This window comes from Athene noctua, chromosome Z, assembly GCF_965140245.1.
Source record: "Athene noctua chromosome Z, bAthNoc1.hap1.1, whole genome shotgun sequence".
Classification (NCBI taxonomy): Eukaryota; Metazoa; Chordata; class Aves; order Strigiformes; family Strigidae; genus Athene; species Athene noctua.
This window is the reverse complement of record NC_134077.1, coordinates 91,102,040-91,119,017: the sequence shown is the minus strand read 5'-3', so window position 1 is coordinate 91,119,017 and position 16,978 is coordinate 91,102,040. Positions and strand designations below refer to the sequence as shown.

General features: G+C 47.3%; 1 protein-coding gene across 3 annotated transcripts; it reads left to right on the top strand.

Moving 5' to 3' along the window:
* Nucleotides 1-166: 166 nt before the first annotated feature.
* DCAF10 (DDB1 and CUL4 associated factor 10) lies at nucleotides 167-16,978 on the top strand. Of its 3 annotated transcripts, XM_074933276.1 has the most exons (8): nucleotides 380-1,214; nucleotides 1,289-3,850; nucleotides 4,536-4,649; nucleotides 10,498-10,695; nucleotides 11,040-11,242; nucleotides 12,002-12,124; nucleotides 13,289-13,434; nucleotides 16,003-16,978. In XM_074933276.1, the coding sequence occupies exons 2-8, from the start codon at nucleotides 3,726-3,728 to the stop codon at nucleotides 16,369-16,371; spliced, it is 1,278 nt and encodes a 425-aa protein (XP_074789377.1). In that variant the 5' UTR covers nucleotides 380-1,214; nucleotides 1,289-3,725; the 3' UTR covers nucleotides 16,372-16,978. The 3 variants fall into 3 exon arrangements, with proteins under 3 accessions (XP_074789376.1, XP_074789377.1, XP_074789379.1); XM_074933275.1 differs by lacking the exon at nucleotides 1,289-3,850 and having other exon boundaries at nucleotides 167-484; XM_074933278.1 differs by lacking the exon at nucleotides 380-1,214 and having other exon boundaries at nucleotides 1,229-3,850.

Sequence of the window (16,978 nt, the reverse complement as noted above, 5' to 3'; positions counted from 1 at the left end):
ATCCGGCTGCTGCGCTGTGCATGGGCGCGGGGGGGAAAGGGTTAACGGGGGGACGGGACGGGACGGGACGGTGGTGTATGGGGCTGTCACGTGGCGGGGCGGTCACGTGGCGGGGGCGGTGCCGGGGCCGTGAGACGCGCACGCGCGGGGCGCGGCGGCGGGCGGAGGCGCGGCCCGGCGGTGCCCGCGCCCGGCGCGCCATGAGCGCGAAGGCCCCTCGGGCTGCGACCAGCCCCGCCGCGCCCGGGCTTAGCTTGGCCGGCGGCATGGAGCTGGCGCTCGGCTGCCCACGGGCGCTGCCGGGGAGCGGCCTCTTCGGGTGGCTGCGCGGGCGCTGCCTGGGCCGCAGCGCCGCCGTGGACCCGGCGCGGGACACGTTCCGCGCCATGACCGGGCTGTACGGCTCCATCCAGCCCGCCGACTCGGTGTACCTCAGCACCCGAACGCATGGTGCCGTCTTCAACCTCGAGTACTCGCCGGACGGGTAGGGGCTGCGCGCCGACTCCCGCTCCCGGCACACACCCCCCCGCCCCCCCCACCGCCGCCGCGGAGCTCCCGGCTGGGCCGCGCCGGCTGCGGGGTGCCCCGGTCAGCGGGAGCCGGGCCTGGCCGCCTTCACCCCAGCGAGGCCGGTGACCCCCCCGCCCCGCCGCTCTCTGCTGCTCGGGGGCCGCTTTCTTAAGGGCGCGACGCTGGGGGCCCGGGGCTGAACGCGGGTCAGACGGGGCCGCGGGTCCCGCCCCGCCGCCGTGTGAACCCTTCGGGGCCGTTCGGCTCCCGGGCAACGGCGGAGCGGGCTCCCCCGGGCCGGGCGGGCTTCCTCCCCGCTTTCCGCGGCGGCGGGGGCGCGATGCGCTGGGGCACAGGGCTGGGAACGCGGTGCGGGAGTCGCTGCTTCGGCTGGCAGAAAGCGTTGATGTCAGGTGTCCTCCGAGAGCCGAGCTCCTCTTCGAAACGCGATACTTACTTATTTATTCATGGGTCGTTCTCTGAATTTTGTGGGCCTGTACGGCCAGGTGAGTTCAGAGGTGTGCGGCGGTGCCCTTGTGTAATAGTGTGGACAGAAGTGAGTGGCAGCTGGACTCGCTCAGGATTAAAGAAGTCCTGACACCACCTTAAACCTGAGTGAATTCCATTCGGGGTTAACTGTGTATTTGCATATTACGCTGTGCTTGTAGGTGGAGCCTTCTTGGTGGACGGACCCTGCATCCCAGGTTGGTCTCAAGTTTGGATAGTCAAGATGGAAATCTCGTTGCCCTGGATGCCTAATCAGCTTTTCTGTTTTCAGTGAGCTTTCATCAGAACAGAGTTCTGGTTTTGTGAACACCTGAACTCATGACGATTTTGCTGTGGTTGTGCTGTAAAGCCAAGTTTCAACTCCTCCTTTGTTCCTCTGTTTTTTGAAGAGGACAGAGTTGAGCTCCAGAGGCCATGAAAACCATTCTTTGGTAATTTCTCCTGTAGTCCCTGGCCAAGTGTGCTTAAGGTTCCCAGGGCACAGGGTCCTCTCTGCTGTATGTGGTGCTGTGAAGGGGCACTGTGGGATTGCTCTGCTGGTTTAGTCACAGCGTCTAAACTGGAAAAATACTCGCATGTGGATGTTCTGTACCGGTGTAGAAGATGTCACTGTGACAGCAGTACAACTGGCCTGCAGTTGAAGATTATTGGTGCAAGTTTCTGGCAAAAGGTGTAATTCTGTAATCCTCCAGCCTCCCTTGAGGCTGGTGCTTCTGAAGCTGCACAGTTTGCTAAACCAGGGACCTTCCCTCTCTGAAAACGAGCCCAGCAGAGAGTTTCTCATGCTGGATGGAGTGTCCACGGGCCTGGTGTTTGGTGTGGCTACAGTGCTTGGCCCGGCGGACCACGGGTGGTGTTGGGCGTAGGTTGGGACCACAGCACTAAACCTTGGTTGCCTTACTAGCAAAGGAGGCAGCCCAAATCTTGCTCACTTCTGGTGGTTAGGCTCAGCTTAGAGCAGTCACAGACCTGCCCTGACCCATGCTGGCCAGACCTATCCTGTGCGGTGGAGACTTGTGGTCTCTCTGCAGCCTCTCTTTGAGGGAACCGACCACAGTTAGTGATGCTGCATCCCTGTTCTTCGACCCTTCTGCCCGCTTCTGGCCCCTCAAAGCACCGTTCTGGGGCGCCAACAGGGACCCGGCCTCGGGGCTGTGTGTGCGGTGGGTGAGGTTGGGGCAACCCGTGGGGAGCTGCTCCTTCGGGGCTCCCTGAGCAGGGTGGGGAGCACTGGGACAGGCCACCCTCTTGCCATCGTGCTCCTGTACTGGTCAGAGTTCTGGCAGCGTTGGGGGAACTTCTGAGCTTTCCTGCAGATCAGCTTTGCTAATCTAGCAGGCCAGACTCCGCTGTCGCATCATTGTACTCAGTCGGACCTTTTCAGCATACACAAACCTGGTGAATGACAATACCCCAGGAGGGGCCAGTGCGGAGCTGGACAGCCTGCCCCGGCTGTGGACAGCTGAGCTTTTCTGTGCTTGCTGGGACCCCTGTGAACTCTGCAGAGATCTCATTCACAAATAATGTGTATCCTGGACAAGGCCTTTAATTATTTATTTTTTTTCCCTCCAAGAAAAGCTGTAAATGGGTGCAGGGAGGTCTTCATGTAGGGAAGAAAAAGTTCTTTTTTTAAAGGGGTTAGCATACTTAAAATGGTAGTTCTTGGCATTTGTGCTGGTTTTGACAAGTGAATTGAGTGATCAAGATACTAGATCTTGCCCCAGACTCAGCGTAGTAGCAGTAGCTTCTTTTCAAGTCTGCTGTGAAATTAATCTCAAAAACTATGAATAACGATCAGCCATGTTCCCAGGCTAAGTCTCTGCCAATGCCCGGTTTAGGCTGGTGCCAGTGCTTTGCTGTGGCTGCCTGGGACCATCACTTCTGTACCAACATTACTGGTACTCAGAAACCTTTTGTCAGAGAACTCTTTTTCTTTGTAGTTAATAGCATGTGATGTCTGATAGCAATTTAGTGACTTCTTGCAGGTTTAGAAAGTAAAACTTTTAAATTTAAACTTTATAATATAAGGTTTTAGTGAAAAAATGAGTTAGCTGCAGAAAGGTATTTTAAATCTTTGTATCAGTCTTATTTCTGCCTTAGCATTTACTGTCTTCATGCTATTCTGATGCAGAAAAGTTCAGGCAGTCAGCAGAGCTACTTGAGTAGCCGGATTATTGGGGAAGGGTGCTGTCCTTTAGAGTGTGGTTTAAAACCCTGCTCCTGACCACACAGTCTGTCATCTTTATGCCGTGTGGGGCTGGATGCCAAACTAAATAGCCATGGGGGGAGGTGAGGAAACAGCCTGGGGTTGCGCTTCGGCACCTGCTGCCTCTGAAGAGGAGGGTGAGGCTGGGGTACGTCTGTGAAGGTCTTGGGGAATATTGTCGTCTTTGATAGGGGAGGAGGGTTGTCCCCGTGTGCCGTCCTCCTGCAGGAGGGTTGGTAGAATGGCTGTAAGCTGTCCCGAGGTGCCTCTCTGCGGTGCCCAGACATGAGCAGCCTGCAGCACTCAGCGCAGGCGGCGCTTCCTTGCTCCGAGTGGCCCCTGTGAGGCCCTTGTGTTTTGCAGAGCTCCTCGGCTGGTCGTCTGACACCCTGGAAAGCAACTACAACGTCTCCCCCCAGAAAGTGTTGCCAGTGAATGGACAGAGGGAGGCCGTGACATGGGCACAATCATATGGGAAATCTGTGGTAGAATTTCAGAGTAGATGCCTTTCCACTTACTCTGGGGTGCTGTTGTCTTTTTTCCTTTTTCCTGCAACATTCAGCAAATTTCCTCACATGAACAAAGGAGTGGGCTTCATGCCAGAGCCTGGTTCTACTTTTTTCCTGGGTAGGAACCACTTTCATGCACCACACTGCAGTGATGGGACAGATCACTCTCAAGTAACTTCTGAAAAAATCACTGATGTAAATACACTTAACTGTGTGATTTAAATAGTGCCATCACTGGATCTGATTTAAATAGTGCCATCACTGGATCTGATTTAAATAGTGCCATCACTGGATCTGATTTAAATAGTGCCATCACTGGATCTGATTTAAATAGTGCCATCACTGGATCTGATTTAAATAGTGCCATCACTGGATCTGATTTAAATAGTGCCATCACTGGATCTGTGAAGGATGTAGCTGCTATAAAGCAACCATGTTAAAAAAACCCAAGTGACTTAAAAGATTGTGTGGTCTTTCCAGTGAGTGAACCAGCTGTGCATTAGTTGTGCCACCAGCCAGGCAGGAGAAGAGTCATGGACTCTCAGAAAGGAGTTAGAGAACTTAACTTCTCCAGAGTGAAACAACGTGCTATTTTCTTCTACGTGTTTTGTGTACTAGGTGCTTGAGCATAGGCAATAAAAAAATAGCACTGCTGCAGATCCTGTGTGATGTAAAGAGAAAGCCAGGCTAAGTAATGGTGAAGCTGTTCTGTTGGTCTGGGGAACAGGGGTTAGCTGGGTGTGCTCAGGTGTCATTTCTTTTACTGAGCACGGATGTTTCTGCTTTGCTCTGCCCCTCTGCAGATCAGTGTTGACTGTTGCTTGTGAACAGACTGAAGTACTGCTTTTTGACCCAATATCTTCAAAGCACATCAAAACCCTCTCTGAAGCTCATGAAGACTGTGTGAATAACATCAGGTAGGTCGGAAGGAATATTTTGTCTTACCATAGATGCTTTTCTTACAAGTCTGTATAGCACACTTTCTTGGAGAGAGTGGTTTTTATGAAGACATTAGACTGCTGTTTGCTTTGTACCATTTTCCTTCTCTTTGGCATGGGAGCTGGGGAAAGGCAGGAGAGGGGAAGAGGAGGAGTCTGGAAGTGGTGGGGGCGTAAATAATGCTAGCAGGTGGCTTTGTTGATGGAGGAGCTGCAGGTTATGGGAGGGGAAGGGTGTTAAGGTATTATAACCTGTTTTAACTGGCCTTTGGAGTGTCCTGAATGAACACAGTAAATCAGAGCATAATGAGTAGTGTGTGATTTATGTTTGAAGTGCAAATCTGAAACAATAGCAAGATCAGGCATTTATAGGAGTATGGCTTGTATTTTGAATTGTAAGAGTAATTGCCATAGTTGCATAGAAACTTCCAAACAAAGATTGACTGCTTTAAATACAGGTGTAATACAGAAGAGCTGGAAAAGTGAAATGTCTTCTGCAATTCAACTTAAACTCAGTTCTTATGGTTTAAATCCATTGCCTGTTTCTTGGGATGAAGTGGGAAACAGCAAGTGCAGGAACCTAAATCATCGGTATTTTTGTTATATAACATTTTCCCTTTTAAATTCTATTATTTTTAGCTGTTCTGGGTCTGAGGATAGACTTTTGACATATGAACTTTCTAAACTTGTGGACAGTATCATGGCCTCTGTTCCCTCAGATTCTCAAAGCAAATAAAAAAACCCAAAAAAAACTAAACCCAAACCAAAAAGCCCTGTCGTCGTTTGAGCCCAGAAGGCAAGTGAGCACCATGGAGCTGCTTGCTCCCTCCTTCCTGCTTAGGAATAGGAAGGAAGAAATAAAAGGTTCTTAAGCTGAGATAAGGACAGAGAGGGATGGCTCACCCATTATGGTCATGGAGAAAAGACAGACTCATTAGGGGAAGAAAAAGAACATTGATTCAAACACCACCACCACTTAACAGACAGAGCAGGACAGGGAGAGTGTTACCAGGTCGTGAAAACACCTTTCCACCCCTACCCTCTTCCCCGGCTCAGCTCTGCTCCCCATTTCTCTCCTTCCGTCCCCGCAGGGGGGCAGGGGATGGGGTTGTGGTCAGTCCCACTGCTCCTTCCTCCTCGGGGGAGGACTCCTCACGCTCTCCCCTGCTCCAGCGTGGGCTCCCTCCCGCAGCAGACAGCCCTTCATGGACTCCTCTGACACGAGTCCTTCCCAGGGGCTGCCGCTCCTCCCGAACTGCTCCGGTGCGGGGCCCTGCCCAGGCTGCAGGAGGGCATCTGCCCCCCCGGTGCCCTCCATGGGCGCAGGGACAGCCTGCTCTCGCCCCACGGGCTGGGGGGGCTCTGCTCTGGCACAGCTCCCCCTGCTTCTCCCACTGCCCTCGGGGTTTGCAGAGGCGTCTCCCTCACAGCTCCTGCTCCTCCTCCCAGGTTCCCCGTCTGAAATACGTTATTCCAGAGGCGCGGCCGCCCATCGGCTCGGCCTTGCCCAGAGGCGGCTCTGACTTGGGGCCGGGGGAGCTTCCAGAAGCTTCTCTCAGGAGTAGCCCTGTCCCCCGTTACCAAAACCCACCACACTCAAATCCCACAGAAACTCCAGGATAACTGTAGAAGCAATCTTGAGTGTTTCCCTTCAAAAGAGATAAACAAATTTGGGGTGCCACTGTCTTCACATGTTCTTCAGGTGGATTGATGTTTTTCATAAGCTGCCTGTCTGTTTAGAAAAGACCGAAGTTTTACATCAGTTGGATGTCTGTCAGAAAAGCTAAAGTAAAAGCTGGGGCTAGCTGACGCAAATAGAAGAGGAGATGTTGAACACACTTTACTGTAAGAAAATACAGTTTTTCATGTCTTGCATGCCAGTGGTTGTCCCTTAAACATGCTTAGTTTTTAGGTAAAGCTAGGTGAGAAATAAAGCCATGTTGTCAAGGTATTGGAAGGCAGAGACAAACTGGATTTACTTAGATTTTTACAGATGCCTAATACAGTATCTGATCCGTACATTCAGACCACTCGTGCTGGGGTTTCAAGTGAGTTACTCTGGGCCATGTTTTACAAAGAGCGGTCTGTTGCAGGCTCCTTGGCCTGTGGCTGTCTCTGTTGCAGTCAGCTGTTCTGGTCTTGAAAATATATCTCATTCCTTGGTAGAGAACAGCATTGAAACTTCCTGCCGCTCTCTTCTCTTACTCAAAGGATCCTCTTTCTTTCCACTTCGGCTGTTTGAGGCTTTGTGTGTGTGTTCTTGGTCCTTAAACATCTTTTCTCAGAGTAATTTGATTTACATAAAAATACCAGTACTGTCTTCAGCAGGTGACTCTCAGATCTACTGTAAGCACAGGTTCTTCTAAAGTCCTTCCTAGCAACATGTAATAAACTTTCTACTTTTTGTCAAAATGCTTCTTAAAGCTTTATTTTGTCTTTGTAGGATATTGGCATCTTTTTCTGTTTTCCTGCCCATACCCCTTTGTTGTTACAAATTTCATTACAAGGAACTTAACTGTGTTCTGTAATACATGGTTAGTACAGCATTACCTGGGGTATTGTTTCTGCTTAATGATTAGGACTCCAGGAACTATAGCACCAGAATTTCCTTGTAATAAGCACCAAAAATAAATAGCATTACTGCTGTGCCCTCTAGCAGGTGCCTCAGAGGTCTGTGTGAACAGAGAAGCAGGCAGAGGTCCTCTCCCCGTAACCTCCTAGTCGCTGGGGATTTGTGTCTAATCATTTGAAGCAGAAATTTTTTTCCACCTGAATCTTGAGCTTACTTAAAACTCTCCCATGGCTGAGTTCCATGGCACAAATGTGTTTCAAGGAGTATTTAATAGTGGTTTTAAAACTTGCAGGCTTAGTTTGAGGCTCTCTAGCTTTTTTTTGTTTTCTTAAGCAGCAACACAAGGAACAATTAACCTCCGTTTACTTCCTCTGTGTCAGTTGGTTTTATTTGCCTGAGTCATATGCACCTTCAGTTAGATGTTTTTCAAGTGGATCCTAGTCTGTTAGGCCTTTTCTTGTATAAAACCCATTCAATACCATTTGTATCTCTCTCTGTTTCTCCTCAAACCTGTTTGTGGTGGGTGTAGCATCCAAGATACAGGGAAATAATGGATTTACACAGGCAAGTGGTATACTCTGTTTTACTTTTGCCCTGAAAATCTGAAATGTTGGATTCTTCCCATTGTAGTTGGTTATTCTTCATTGGAATTGTGGCTATTTTTGCATGATGTAGCCTGGTTCTAAGGCTAAAAGATAAAATGCTGTTTCTAGGGGTAACCTACCACATGTCTCTGTGTAGATTGTTCTTGCCTTAGTATTCATGTGCAGCTACTTCCGGTGTTTTTCAAATAGGTTTTATTTTCCCTTCTGTGTCAGGTAGGGCTTTTGTTCTAAATGCCTTCATCAGGCATGAATTCCAAACATAAAACAGTATGCTTTGCCTTTATGTATGTAAGGGCATGCATAAATTGCACTGGGAATGCAGTATGATAAACTTTGATCTGTGTATTGCAAACTGAATAGTTTTATCCAGTGATTTTCTCAGTGAACCAAATGACTTAATATGCTTTCAAAGTCTTGTCTTTACTTGGTGTTTTTGAAAAGTCTTTAATTTGCTTCAATAACCTCTAGACTCAGTTTATTCAATTTACTACCTAGCTATGCCTGTTTAGTGCCAATTCCAGCCCCCTTGTCTGGTGGACTGTTTTTACATCAGGTGTTCTTTTCTCCTGTAGTCACTTGAGGGTGGTCAAGCTGCCTCTTACTATACTTTAGGCAAGAGCGATACATACGTTGAATTTTGGTTGAAGACCAGAGATTATCATGATAAAAAATTGCTGCAGGAACAGGCCAATTACTTGGCCTGATCAGTTTGTAATCCAACTCGTATGACCCATAATCTTTTCCACTTTCTCACTGTCTCTCAGCATGATGTTATTGACGAGCCTGTCATCTGTAAAGGAGGCAGGAAGGCCAGACCTGCTGAGTGCAGAACACATGCTGTGCCTGTGGAGCACTGTGCCTGTGGTGCCATTTCACATGGTCCTGTGATTCAGACTCAAACCACTCCAGTCCCAAATGCACATCTGTATTGAAGGAGTCCATACGTTTGTGCAGCTGCTACTTCCAAAGATGATCTGAAATTCCACCCTGAGCAGTGCTCTGCACTTGCACTTTGATGTGTTGGAAAAGCCGAGCTTCCTGTGCCTGCCTCAACCCACGAGCTGTGCTGTGGGGAAAAGAAAGGCAGGACCGTGGGAGTGAAGGCCTGTGGCTCTTCGAGGGAGCTTGCTGACACTGTCCTGGTGGTCCAAAGCCCTCTGATGCTGGAGGTCCGTGTGGCTTCTCCTGGCCCCCTGGCTGCAGTGGGCAGTGCCCCTGGTGCTTTGTGGAGCTGGATGGGCTCCAAAGCGCAGGTGGGCAAATGAAACTAAGGGTCTGGAGACGTGTGGACAGTGGCGGTGTTCAGATTTAAATCTAGTACGTGTTTCCAAGATGGCAATACCGTGTCTAGTGTGTGTTAGTAAAGCAAGCCGTGCAGTTAATCCACTGGATTAAATCATGTCAGAGAAGTGCTGTTGTACATCCTGTAAAACCACGGGGCAGCTTTCAGTGTGCTGGGGTGAGCCCAGGTGTCTGTGCCGAGCCACGGCCACCTGGCGGAGGGCAGGAGTCTGGTTGGGAAGGGCCCCTGCAGATCCCTTGCATCTAGCAGCCTCCTGGGGAGAGCCAGGCAGGGGGGAATCTTGCAGACCCCGGTCACCCCGGCGCTGCCAGTGCCAGGGCTGCCCAGGCAGGGTGCTTTGGGAAGCGGGTCCCTGCCGACGGGCTGCTGCAGGCAGGTGCTGAGCTCAACCTCTGACAGCAGGGTCAGGAACTGATGGGAGCCCTCAGTCAGGGCCACAAGTGGTACAGAGCCAGGTTGGGCCTTGCCAGGCTGGGACTTGCGGAGGGGCCCAGCTGTGAGTGAGAGGAGCCTGGATACCGCATGTGTCGGCTCAGCTGGCGAGGTGTGCACCCAAGGGGACAGGAGGGGGCTTCCAGCAGGGACAGAAAAAGCAGTCTTTGTTTTAGAACCCTCCTTTGAGTGCAGGAAGCATATGTCTGCGGTGGGGAAGATTTACAGAGCAGTAGAGGAAGAACAAGGGTGGATGTGTGAGTAGAAATGAAGAGAGTAAAGAGCAGCATGGGCTTAATTAATTACAAGCTGGGAGAACCTTGGGTGGTCTGAAATGAAGATAGAATTGCTGTGCCTTCTGGTGGTGACTGTCCACTGCAGCGAAAGGGTATGGCAAAAATGGGGAAGATGAAAGGCAGAAATTACAAACAATCTAGGCTAGCAGACTTGTGTTGCAGGGACCGCCAAACCCTTTGGTGAGCATGTCGTGCCAGTGGTGTAAAAGCTGACCAGTCCTAGATCGTTTGTCTTACAAAGGCTTGGTAAGTTTAGAGCTGAGTGTTGTCTGGATGGGTAACAGGTTTAGTTACTACAGGGGTTCTGTGAGCTGGTGGTTTGGTGATTGTGTGACCTTTACATGATTTGTTAAAACAAACAAAAAAGCCCCCCATAAAAGAAAAAAAATTTTGCTGTGCTTCTGTGGGATAACTAGTTTGCTGCTACAGATGTACTGCTGGTTCATATCCCAACGGTAATGTTTTTCAATTGAACTGTTTTATTGGCAAATACTCTGCTGCATGTTAATTTTTTTGTGTGGCCACTCTTTTTATTTCTGTGTTAGCTTAAATTTCCATTTAAGAATATTTAAATTAGAAAAGGCACTAAGCAACCACAGTATTTCTCTCCCATTTTCAGGTTTCTAGATAATCGCCTGTTTGCGACTTGTTCTGATGACACTACAATAGCACTTTGGGATTTGAGAAAGCTGAACACAAAAGTGTGCACTTTGCACGGTCACACCAGCTGGGTTAAGAACATTGAGTATGATACCAATACGAGATTGTTAGTAACATCTGGTTTTGATGGAAATGTGATCATCTGGGACACGAACAGGTATGTGGCTGTGTCCGTGCTGTTAATGGGGCTATAGTGCATTCTTAAATACTGTGATAGTTTAACAGCCCTTATCAAGAACTCGCATCACCTTTACATGGTAATAGTCCAGTAACTAAAAAGAGAGCTTTTTTTTGCAGACCTGCCAAAATGTAGTTCTTTTTGAAAAAGTTCTGTCTTTGTTGTGGTAGTGTGAAAATGTGACTTCTGCCATTTCATTAAAATCTGATTTAAGTAGGATAAGACAAACAAGGATGCTTAGCATCTTGGACTCTTTTGGCTGTTATTAGGGACTTGAGTCAAAGCTCATTGCAGCCATTGCCTGTGCTTTTTTCACTGTCCAGGTGCACAGAAGATGGATGTCCCCACAAGAAGTTTTTTCACACCCGTTTTCTTATGCGAATGAGGCTGACACCAGATTGTTCCAAAATGTTGATCTCAACCTCCTCTGGATACCTTCTCATTTTGCATGACCTTGACCTAAACAAGTCTTTAGAGGTTGGCAGCTACCCGATTTTAAGAGCTAGGAGGACTACATCAAGCTCAGGTGAATGCTTGTGGAAAGTCTGTGGCAGCTTCTGTGTTAGAAGTGTTTTATAGAATACTGTGAGCTACCAGAGGCAGGCAGAGATGGAGACGGAAGGATCCTGCTGAGGAGCTTGGCATGGCAGCTGCTCTATGTTTCAGGGATCACACATGTTTGTACTGCTGCGTGGTACGTTCTGACTTGGGTGAAGTGTCTAGGGTGACTTCAGCACCTGTGGAATTTTGTCCCCTTGGGCTGACAGTCTCCAGGTTTATCTCCTGTCCTTGTAACGCAGGAAACAACCCGTGTTGAGTGGGCTGCCTGTGTGTGAGCTCCGGCAGCTATGAGTGGCTGTTGTGTAGTGCTGTGGTTGCTCTTGACAGCAGACCTGGAGGAGTCACATGCTCTGAAATGTCACTGCTTGCTTCCTCCTGCTTGGCAGCAGTAACAGAGTGAATGCAGAAACTGCCATGTGGGTGTTGGGATAGAAAGGGAGTGGCCTGGGGGGAAATTCATACCCCAGCCTTTAGCAGTGACAGTGCATCAGAAGGAAGGGATGCAGCTTGCATCTAATTCCCAGTAGTTTGTTGTGTGGCCAGTTTATTTTGAGGCACAAACAGGACGGTACTTTTGGACTATAAACTGAGCTTTGAGAAGTGTTTTCTTAACAAGATCCCTTACCCTCACACTTAACACTTCTAAGAACGGTTAAGTGAGGGATGTGCATAGGGAGTGCTCTGTGCTTCCCTGTTGTGTTCACCTGCCTGATGCTGTTTGCAGACATAACGTCGTCAGGTTCCTCGTCAGGTTCATCTGGTCCTCGAGCTGTTGGTTCACCCTGTCACCAGAATGATTCGGGGCTGCTGTCTGAGAAACACCTGTCACGCTCCTCCCAGAGAGAAGGTAGGAAAAAATGTTAAAAAATTTAAAAATCATGGACTTTGACTCATTGTACCCAGAAGAGGTCACAGTATAATAGCAAAAACCTGCAGTTTTGTCTCTCACCTTTGAAAGAATAGCGTTGCCATGACTTCTGTTAAAGCAATAAAACACTATTGCACACCAAAGTCCGGGGGTCTAATAATTTTTTTCCCAAGAAGCCTGATAAGAGCAGTAACATCTTTATATTAGTACATTAGTGTTGTTAGTTAGAAGTGCTCCCTTTTTCTTGTGCTTTTTCTTCGAACAAAGTTTATGTGAATGACCTTCAGGGGGAAGAAAGAGAGAACCCTAGAGCAGAACATAGTTATGTTTTGCCTTTTGTTTTTGGTAAGGATGAGAATATGTATCTGCAGTTTCTCCAGGAGGAGTCAGTAGCATGGAAAGAGAATATGCAAACAGGTCTTAAATGTGGGCAGAGTGTTTTGTGAAGTTCTGATTACGAACCGAGTCCCACCGAAATACAGAGCTGTGAAGACTGATGATCCTGTGGTTAGCAGGCTTCTTCCAGAGAGTCAGTGTCAACTTGGCAGATTGGTAGATACTTTGTGAATCACGTGCAAAATAAAAGAAATATAATGTTAAATTTTAACTGCTCATGGTTGTGAGATCTTCAGATATACTTAGGAAAGGAGGAGGCTTATATGAATACCAGGGCATGATTTACCTGTGGAAAGCTGTCAAGTGCTGAGGGGGAGAAGGGAGGCAAGCTGCATAAAGCTGAGCAGAGTTTGGAAGGAATTTAGAAAGGACATCATACAAGTTTGAGAACTGTCAGTGCCTACAAAGAAAAACAGCCCATTCTAAACTTTGCTTTAATGATAATGAAGAGCATATGTGTGGAAAGTTAACTCTGACTTTGTTCACAATATGAGGTGATTTAATGCAGGTCTTGCAAAGCAAATTTCAAAAAAGAAGCTATTTGAAATTGGGACTGAGCCCACTGGTATTTGTGTCTGTTGTCCATATAACCTCTCTCTTGATTTATCTCCCGTGAAGGTGCAGTCTGTCCTAGCAGTCAGATGCAAGTGTCATGTTTGACCTAGTTTTCAGCATTAGACTGATGAGAGAGGTGAAAGTAAACAGATAGACTTCACGGAGACTTTAACAGCTGACTTCCTCTTCTAGGTGGATCACCTAGGAATAGTTTGGAGGTCTTAACACCAGAGGTTCCTGGAGAGAGAGATCGAGGCAACTGCATTACATCACTACAGCTACATCCAAAAGGGTGGGCTACGCTTCTTCGGTGCTCAAGTAACACAGATGACCAGGAGGTAAAACAAACACGGGCTTTTGTAAAATATGTTTAGTAAGATGTATCCCTCATGCAACTATACTGAAGTTTCCTTGTTAGGGGTAAATTTGCATTTGAATAAATTAGTTTCTGCTTACAAATTCATTAATTTTGCACTAAGATTATGAAACTATTTTTTTAATGACCTCATATAACTTAGTATCCCACATTCAGTACTCCTGTGGCCCATCTCTTTCACAGAATACATTTTACAGTTCACAGCCCTACTAAAACTTTTGAAACGGGAGTTGTGCTGCTAAATACGTGACTTAAAAATATGTACCTGCCAAAATATAGGAGGCGTGAACTTGGAAAAGACAGAGGGTTAGAGAGTTGTGTAGTGGTGAACATGGTTTAAGCTGAGCAGAGAAGCTCCTCTGAATTCCTCAAGTGCCTTGGGGATGCTTTGACCTCCAGTGGTGCTCCTGCTGTGCTGGTGAGCAATGCTTACCAGAGGCTGCTCCTACACTGCAGGGTAAAAAACCCTTGTGGCATGTTTCTGCATCTGCTTAAAACGACCAGACCACAGGTCTGAGCGCGATGGACTCCAGGGATGTTTGTGTAATGTCAGGTGCCTTGGCATCAGCTCTCATCCTGAAACAGTATGACTGAAATACAAAGCGGGTGTCAGATCTTCCTAGCAAATCCATTTCAAGCCTTTACTTGAAATACGAAGTTGTAAGACCAGCTACAGCTCATCTGCAACTCGCAGATTTCACTCCCTTAAATACTGCTTTAAAGAAGTAAAGGCAGACTCTAAGGCCAGTGCTGGAGTGTTTCCCCAGATTTTGTTGGTGAAGTGTCACACTGTCCTGGTTCAACTAGGATAGGGTCAAGTTTCCCCAGCAGAGAGAGAGGGGGAAGGGATCTCCAGGCGGGTTAGTCATACCATGCTGACGTCAGGTCCAGGGGCGGAGCCTTTTTACTTTTGCTTTTGGTTTTGGGGTTGCGGCACACACACGCGGCGGGCTTGTTCCCTGACCATTTTGCGGTATTTCTTTTGTCTTGTTCAGGTTGCGGTATATCGTTTGTCTTGTTCACTGTTATTGCTGTTTATTGTTGTTATCATTGCCACTGCTGCTATTCAGATTGTTTTATCACACTGTTGTATTAAATTTCTTCTTATTTTAGCCGGGGTCTGTGTTTAACTTCCAGCTCGACCGGCTGAGGGTGGGGGAGGGGCAACGGCAACATGCTCTCTGGTCCCGGCAGGGCTTAAACCAGTGCGCACACACAAAAGTTGCTATATGGCACTGGGACCCTGTTTTAAGACAAACAAGGTGTCTGTAGTGTGCTCAGGAATAATGAAAACGCTTCTTCGTGGACTGTATACAAAAAGCAAGAGCCTGCAGGTTGTGTCCAGGAGTAACTTCCAGGTTAACTAAGTTCACTTACAAGGTAAAGCCCAGCCAGAGCCTTCAAAATGCCAGATGGTCCTCTTGCAAACACTGTATTTTTTTTCTAGGGTTATTTCAAAATTAGTACTGTGACAGTTGTGCAGACCACTCTGTTTTCAAGGCATGCAGGTTTTATATTTGTTTTCCAAACCCACAAGGAATTCTTTGAATACTTGACTAATAATAAATTTGACAGCTGATGTAAATTGGGGTTGGTTTGGGGTTTTGTGTTTTGTTTTTTAATTTATTTGTTTGTTTTTAAGAAAGCCACCTTTGTAATGGTAATCTCTTACAGATGTGTAGAGGACTGAATTGAAGTTTAGCAGATTTGTTATAAGTTTTAAAGCTGGTTTTGTAAATTTATAATCAAGCTGCTGTATGATACAATGTTTTGAAAATACAAACATTATATTGTTAGTTGATACTGATGATTGACCTAGTTACACTTTGCATACCTAGTGTTTGCCTTACTCTGTTCTATTAATATTCATTAGTATTGTTCCTTTTGTGTTTATTTCAGTAGAATACATAGAACAGAACTAAGAATGCTTGTTTCCTCTTGTGTCTAAAATCTTTCAACACGATAGAAACTTTGTCATAGAGCTGGTTTTGCGTTTGGTTTGAGATCAGATAATTAGATTACACATGAAAATCCCTGGCTGTCTCTCAAATAACAAGCTGGCTGTTTGTAACATTCCTTCAAAAATCTATTTCTTTCCTGTTTCATGATCTCTTTCCTTTTGAAGTTAAGGGCACAAAGCCCAATGGTCAGTTGTAAATTACAGTAGGATGAGTTCTACTTTATTGTAGTTTTAATTTAAATGTTTACTAAATTAGAGCAGATGTCTGACCAAAGGATTAGGCTTTGCTCTTTCCAGATAAAAACTAGATTGAAAAGATTATATAGCATCCATTTAATTAAAAAAGCAGCTTTCATGCTGGACAGCTGTCTTGCTCAGACAGTTGAAGGCGGAGGAGATGCCGAGGAACTGGCCTGTTCTCAGTGTTGAGTAGCAGATGCTTATCTTGGGGCAGATGAGTGGTAGCATTGGTCATTCCTGTGTTGCTCACTTAACATGCAGCGGGAGGGGAGGAGTATTTGCAGTGTTTTGCTTTTCTTTCAGTGTTTCTTTCTCTGTCTCTCCCTTTAGTGGACTTGTGTCTATGAATTCCAGGAAGGACACACATTGCGCCCTGTCTCTCCTCGTTGTTCCCTGCGATTGACTCATTGCATTGAAGAAGCCAACGTGGGCCGGGGTTACATCAAAGAACTTTGTTTCAGTCCTGATGGTCGGATGATTTCGTCCCCCCATGGCTTTGGGATCCGCTTGCTGGGGTTCGATGCACGCTGCAGTGAACTTGTTGACTGTTTGCCCAAAGAAGCCAGTCCCCTGAAAGAAATCCGTTCCCTCTACTCTCACAATGACGTGGTACTGACAACCAAGTTTTCTCCAACACACTGTCAGATTGCCTCGGGGTGCCTTAGCGGACGCGTTTCTCTGTATCAGCCAAAGTTCTAGGCACATCTTGCATCAGCAGGACCTCCAGATGTTTGTGGGTTTTACTTCAGTTTAGTTGAAGTGTGTTCTTTGAGATCTCTAGATGCAGATAAGGTCATAGTTATTCTGATCTCCAAACATGGCAGTGGAAGGTTTCCAGCCCGGCGCTGTCCATGTCCCCATCCTGCATCTGCCGCTGCGCTGCAGACGCGGCGTCCGCAGCTCTCCCAGCAGACCTCTGCTCCTGCTGATCCTGTGCCATTGAGTCATTGTTCCAGTTTGTTTGTACCATGCGTGTTGATAGTTTCCTTCAGTGCAGCTTGGAAGTGGGCAGTTTGAAACAGCTGTGGAGGGGGTGAGGGTAGCAGTTCAGCCACAGCTTGCCCAGGCTCCCCAGGCATGACACCTCCTTGTCCCAGAGGAGCTAGACTTCCTCCTGTGCGCTTCCGTGGCCTTTGTGTTGCTGGAACTGCTGTACGGTGATGAGCAGAAAATGAGCCGCTCTTCTATATAACGAACACAATTAGTTACTGTCAAAAAAAGAAAAGAAAATTCTGTTTTCATTTGTGTATTAATTTGGTTGTTTGTGATTGGCTAGAAAAATGAGTAAATTTAATGTTTTGCTGCA

Excerpts from the sequence above, each read along its gene's own strand:
- DCAF10 (XM_074933275.1), top strand. The coding sequence starts at position 201 with ATGAGCGCGAAGGCCCCTCGGGCTGCGACCAGCCCCGCCGCGCCCGGG. Across the intron at positions 10,696-11,039 it reads ATCATCTGGGACACGAACAG|GTGCACAGAAGATGGATGTC; the intron begins GTATGTGGCTGT and ends TTCACTGTCCAG. Across the intron at positions 12,125-13,288 it reads ACGCTCCTCCCAGAGAGAAG|GTGGATCACCTAGGAATAGT; the intron begins GTAGGAAAAAAT and ends TTCCTCTTCTAG.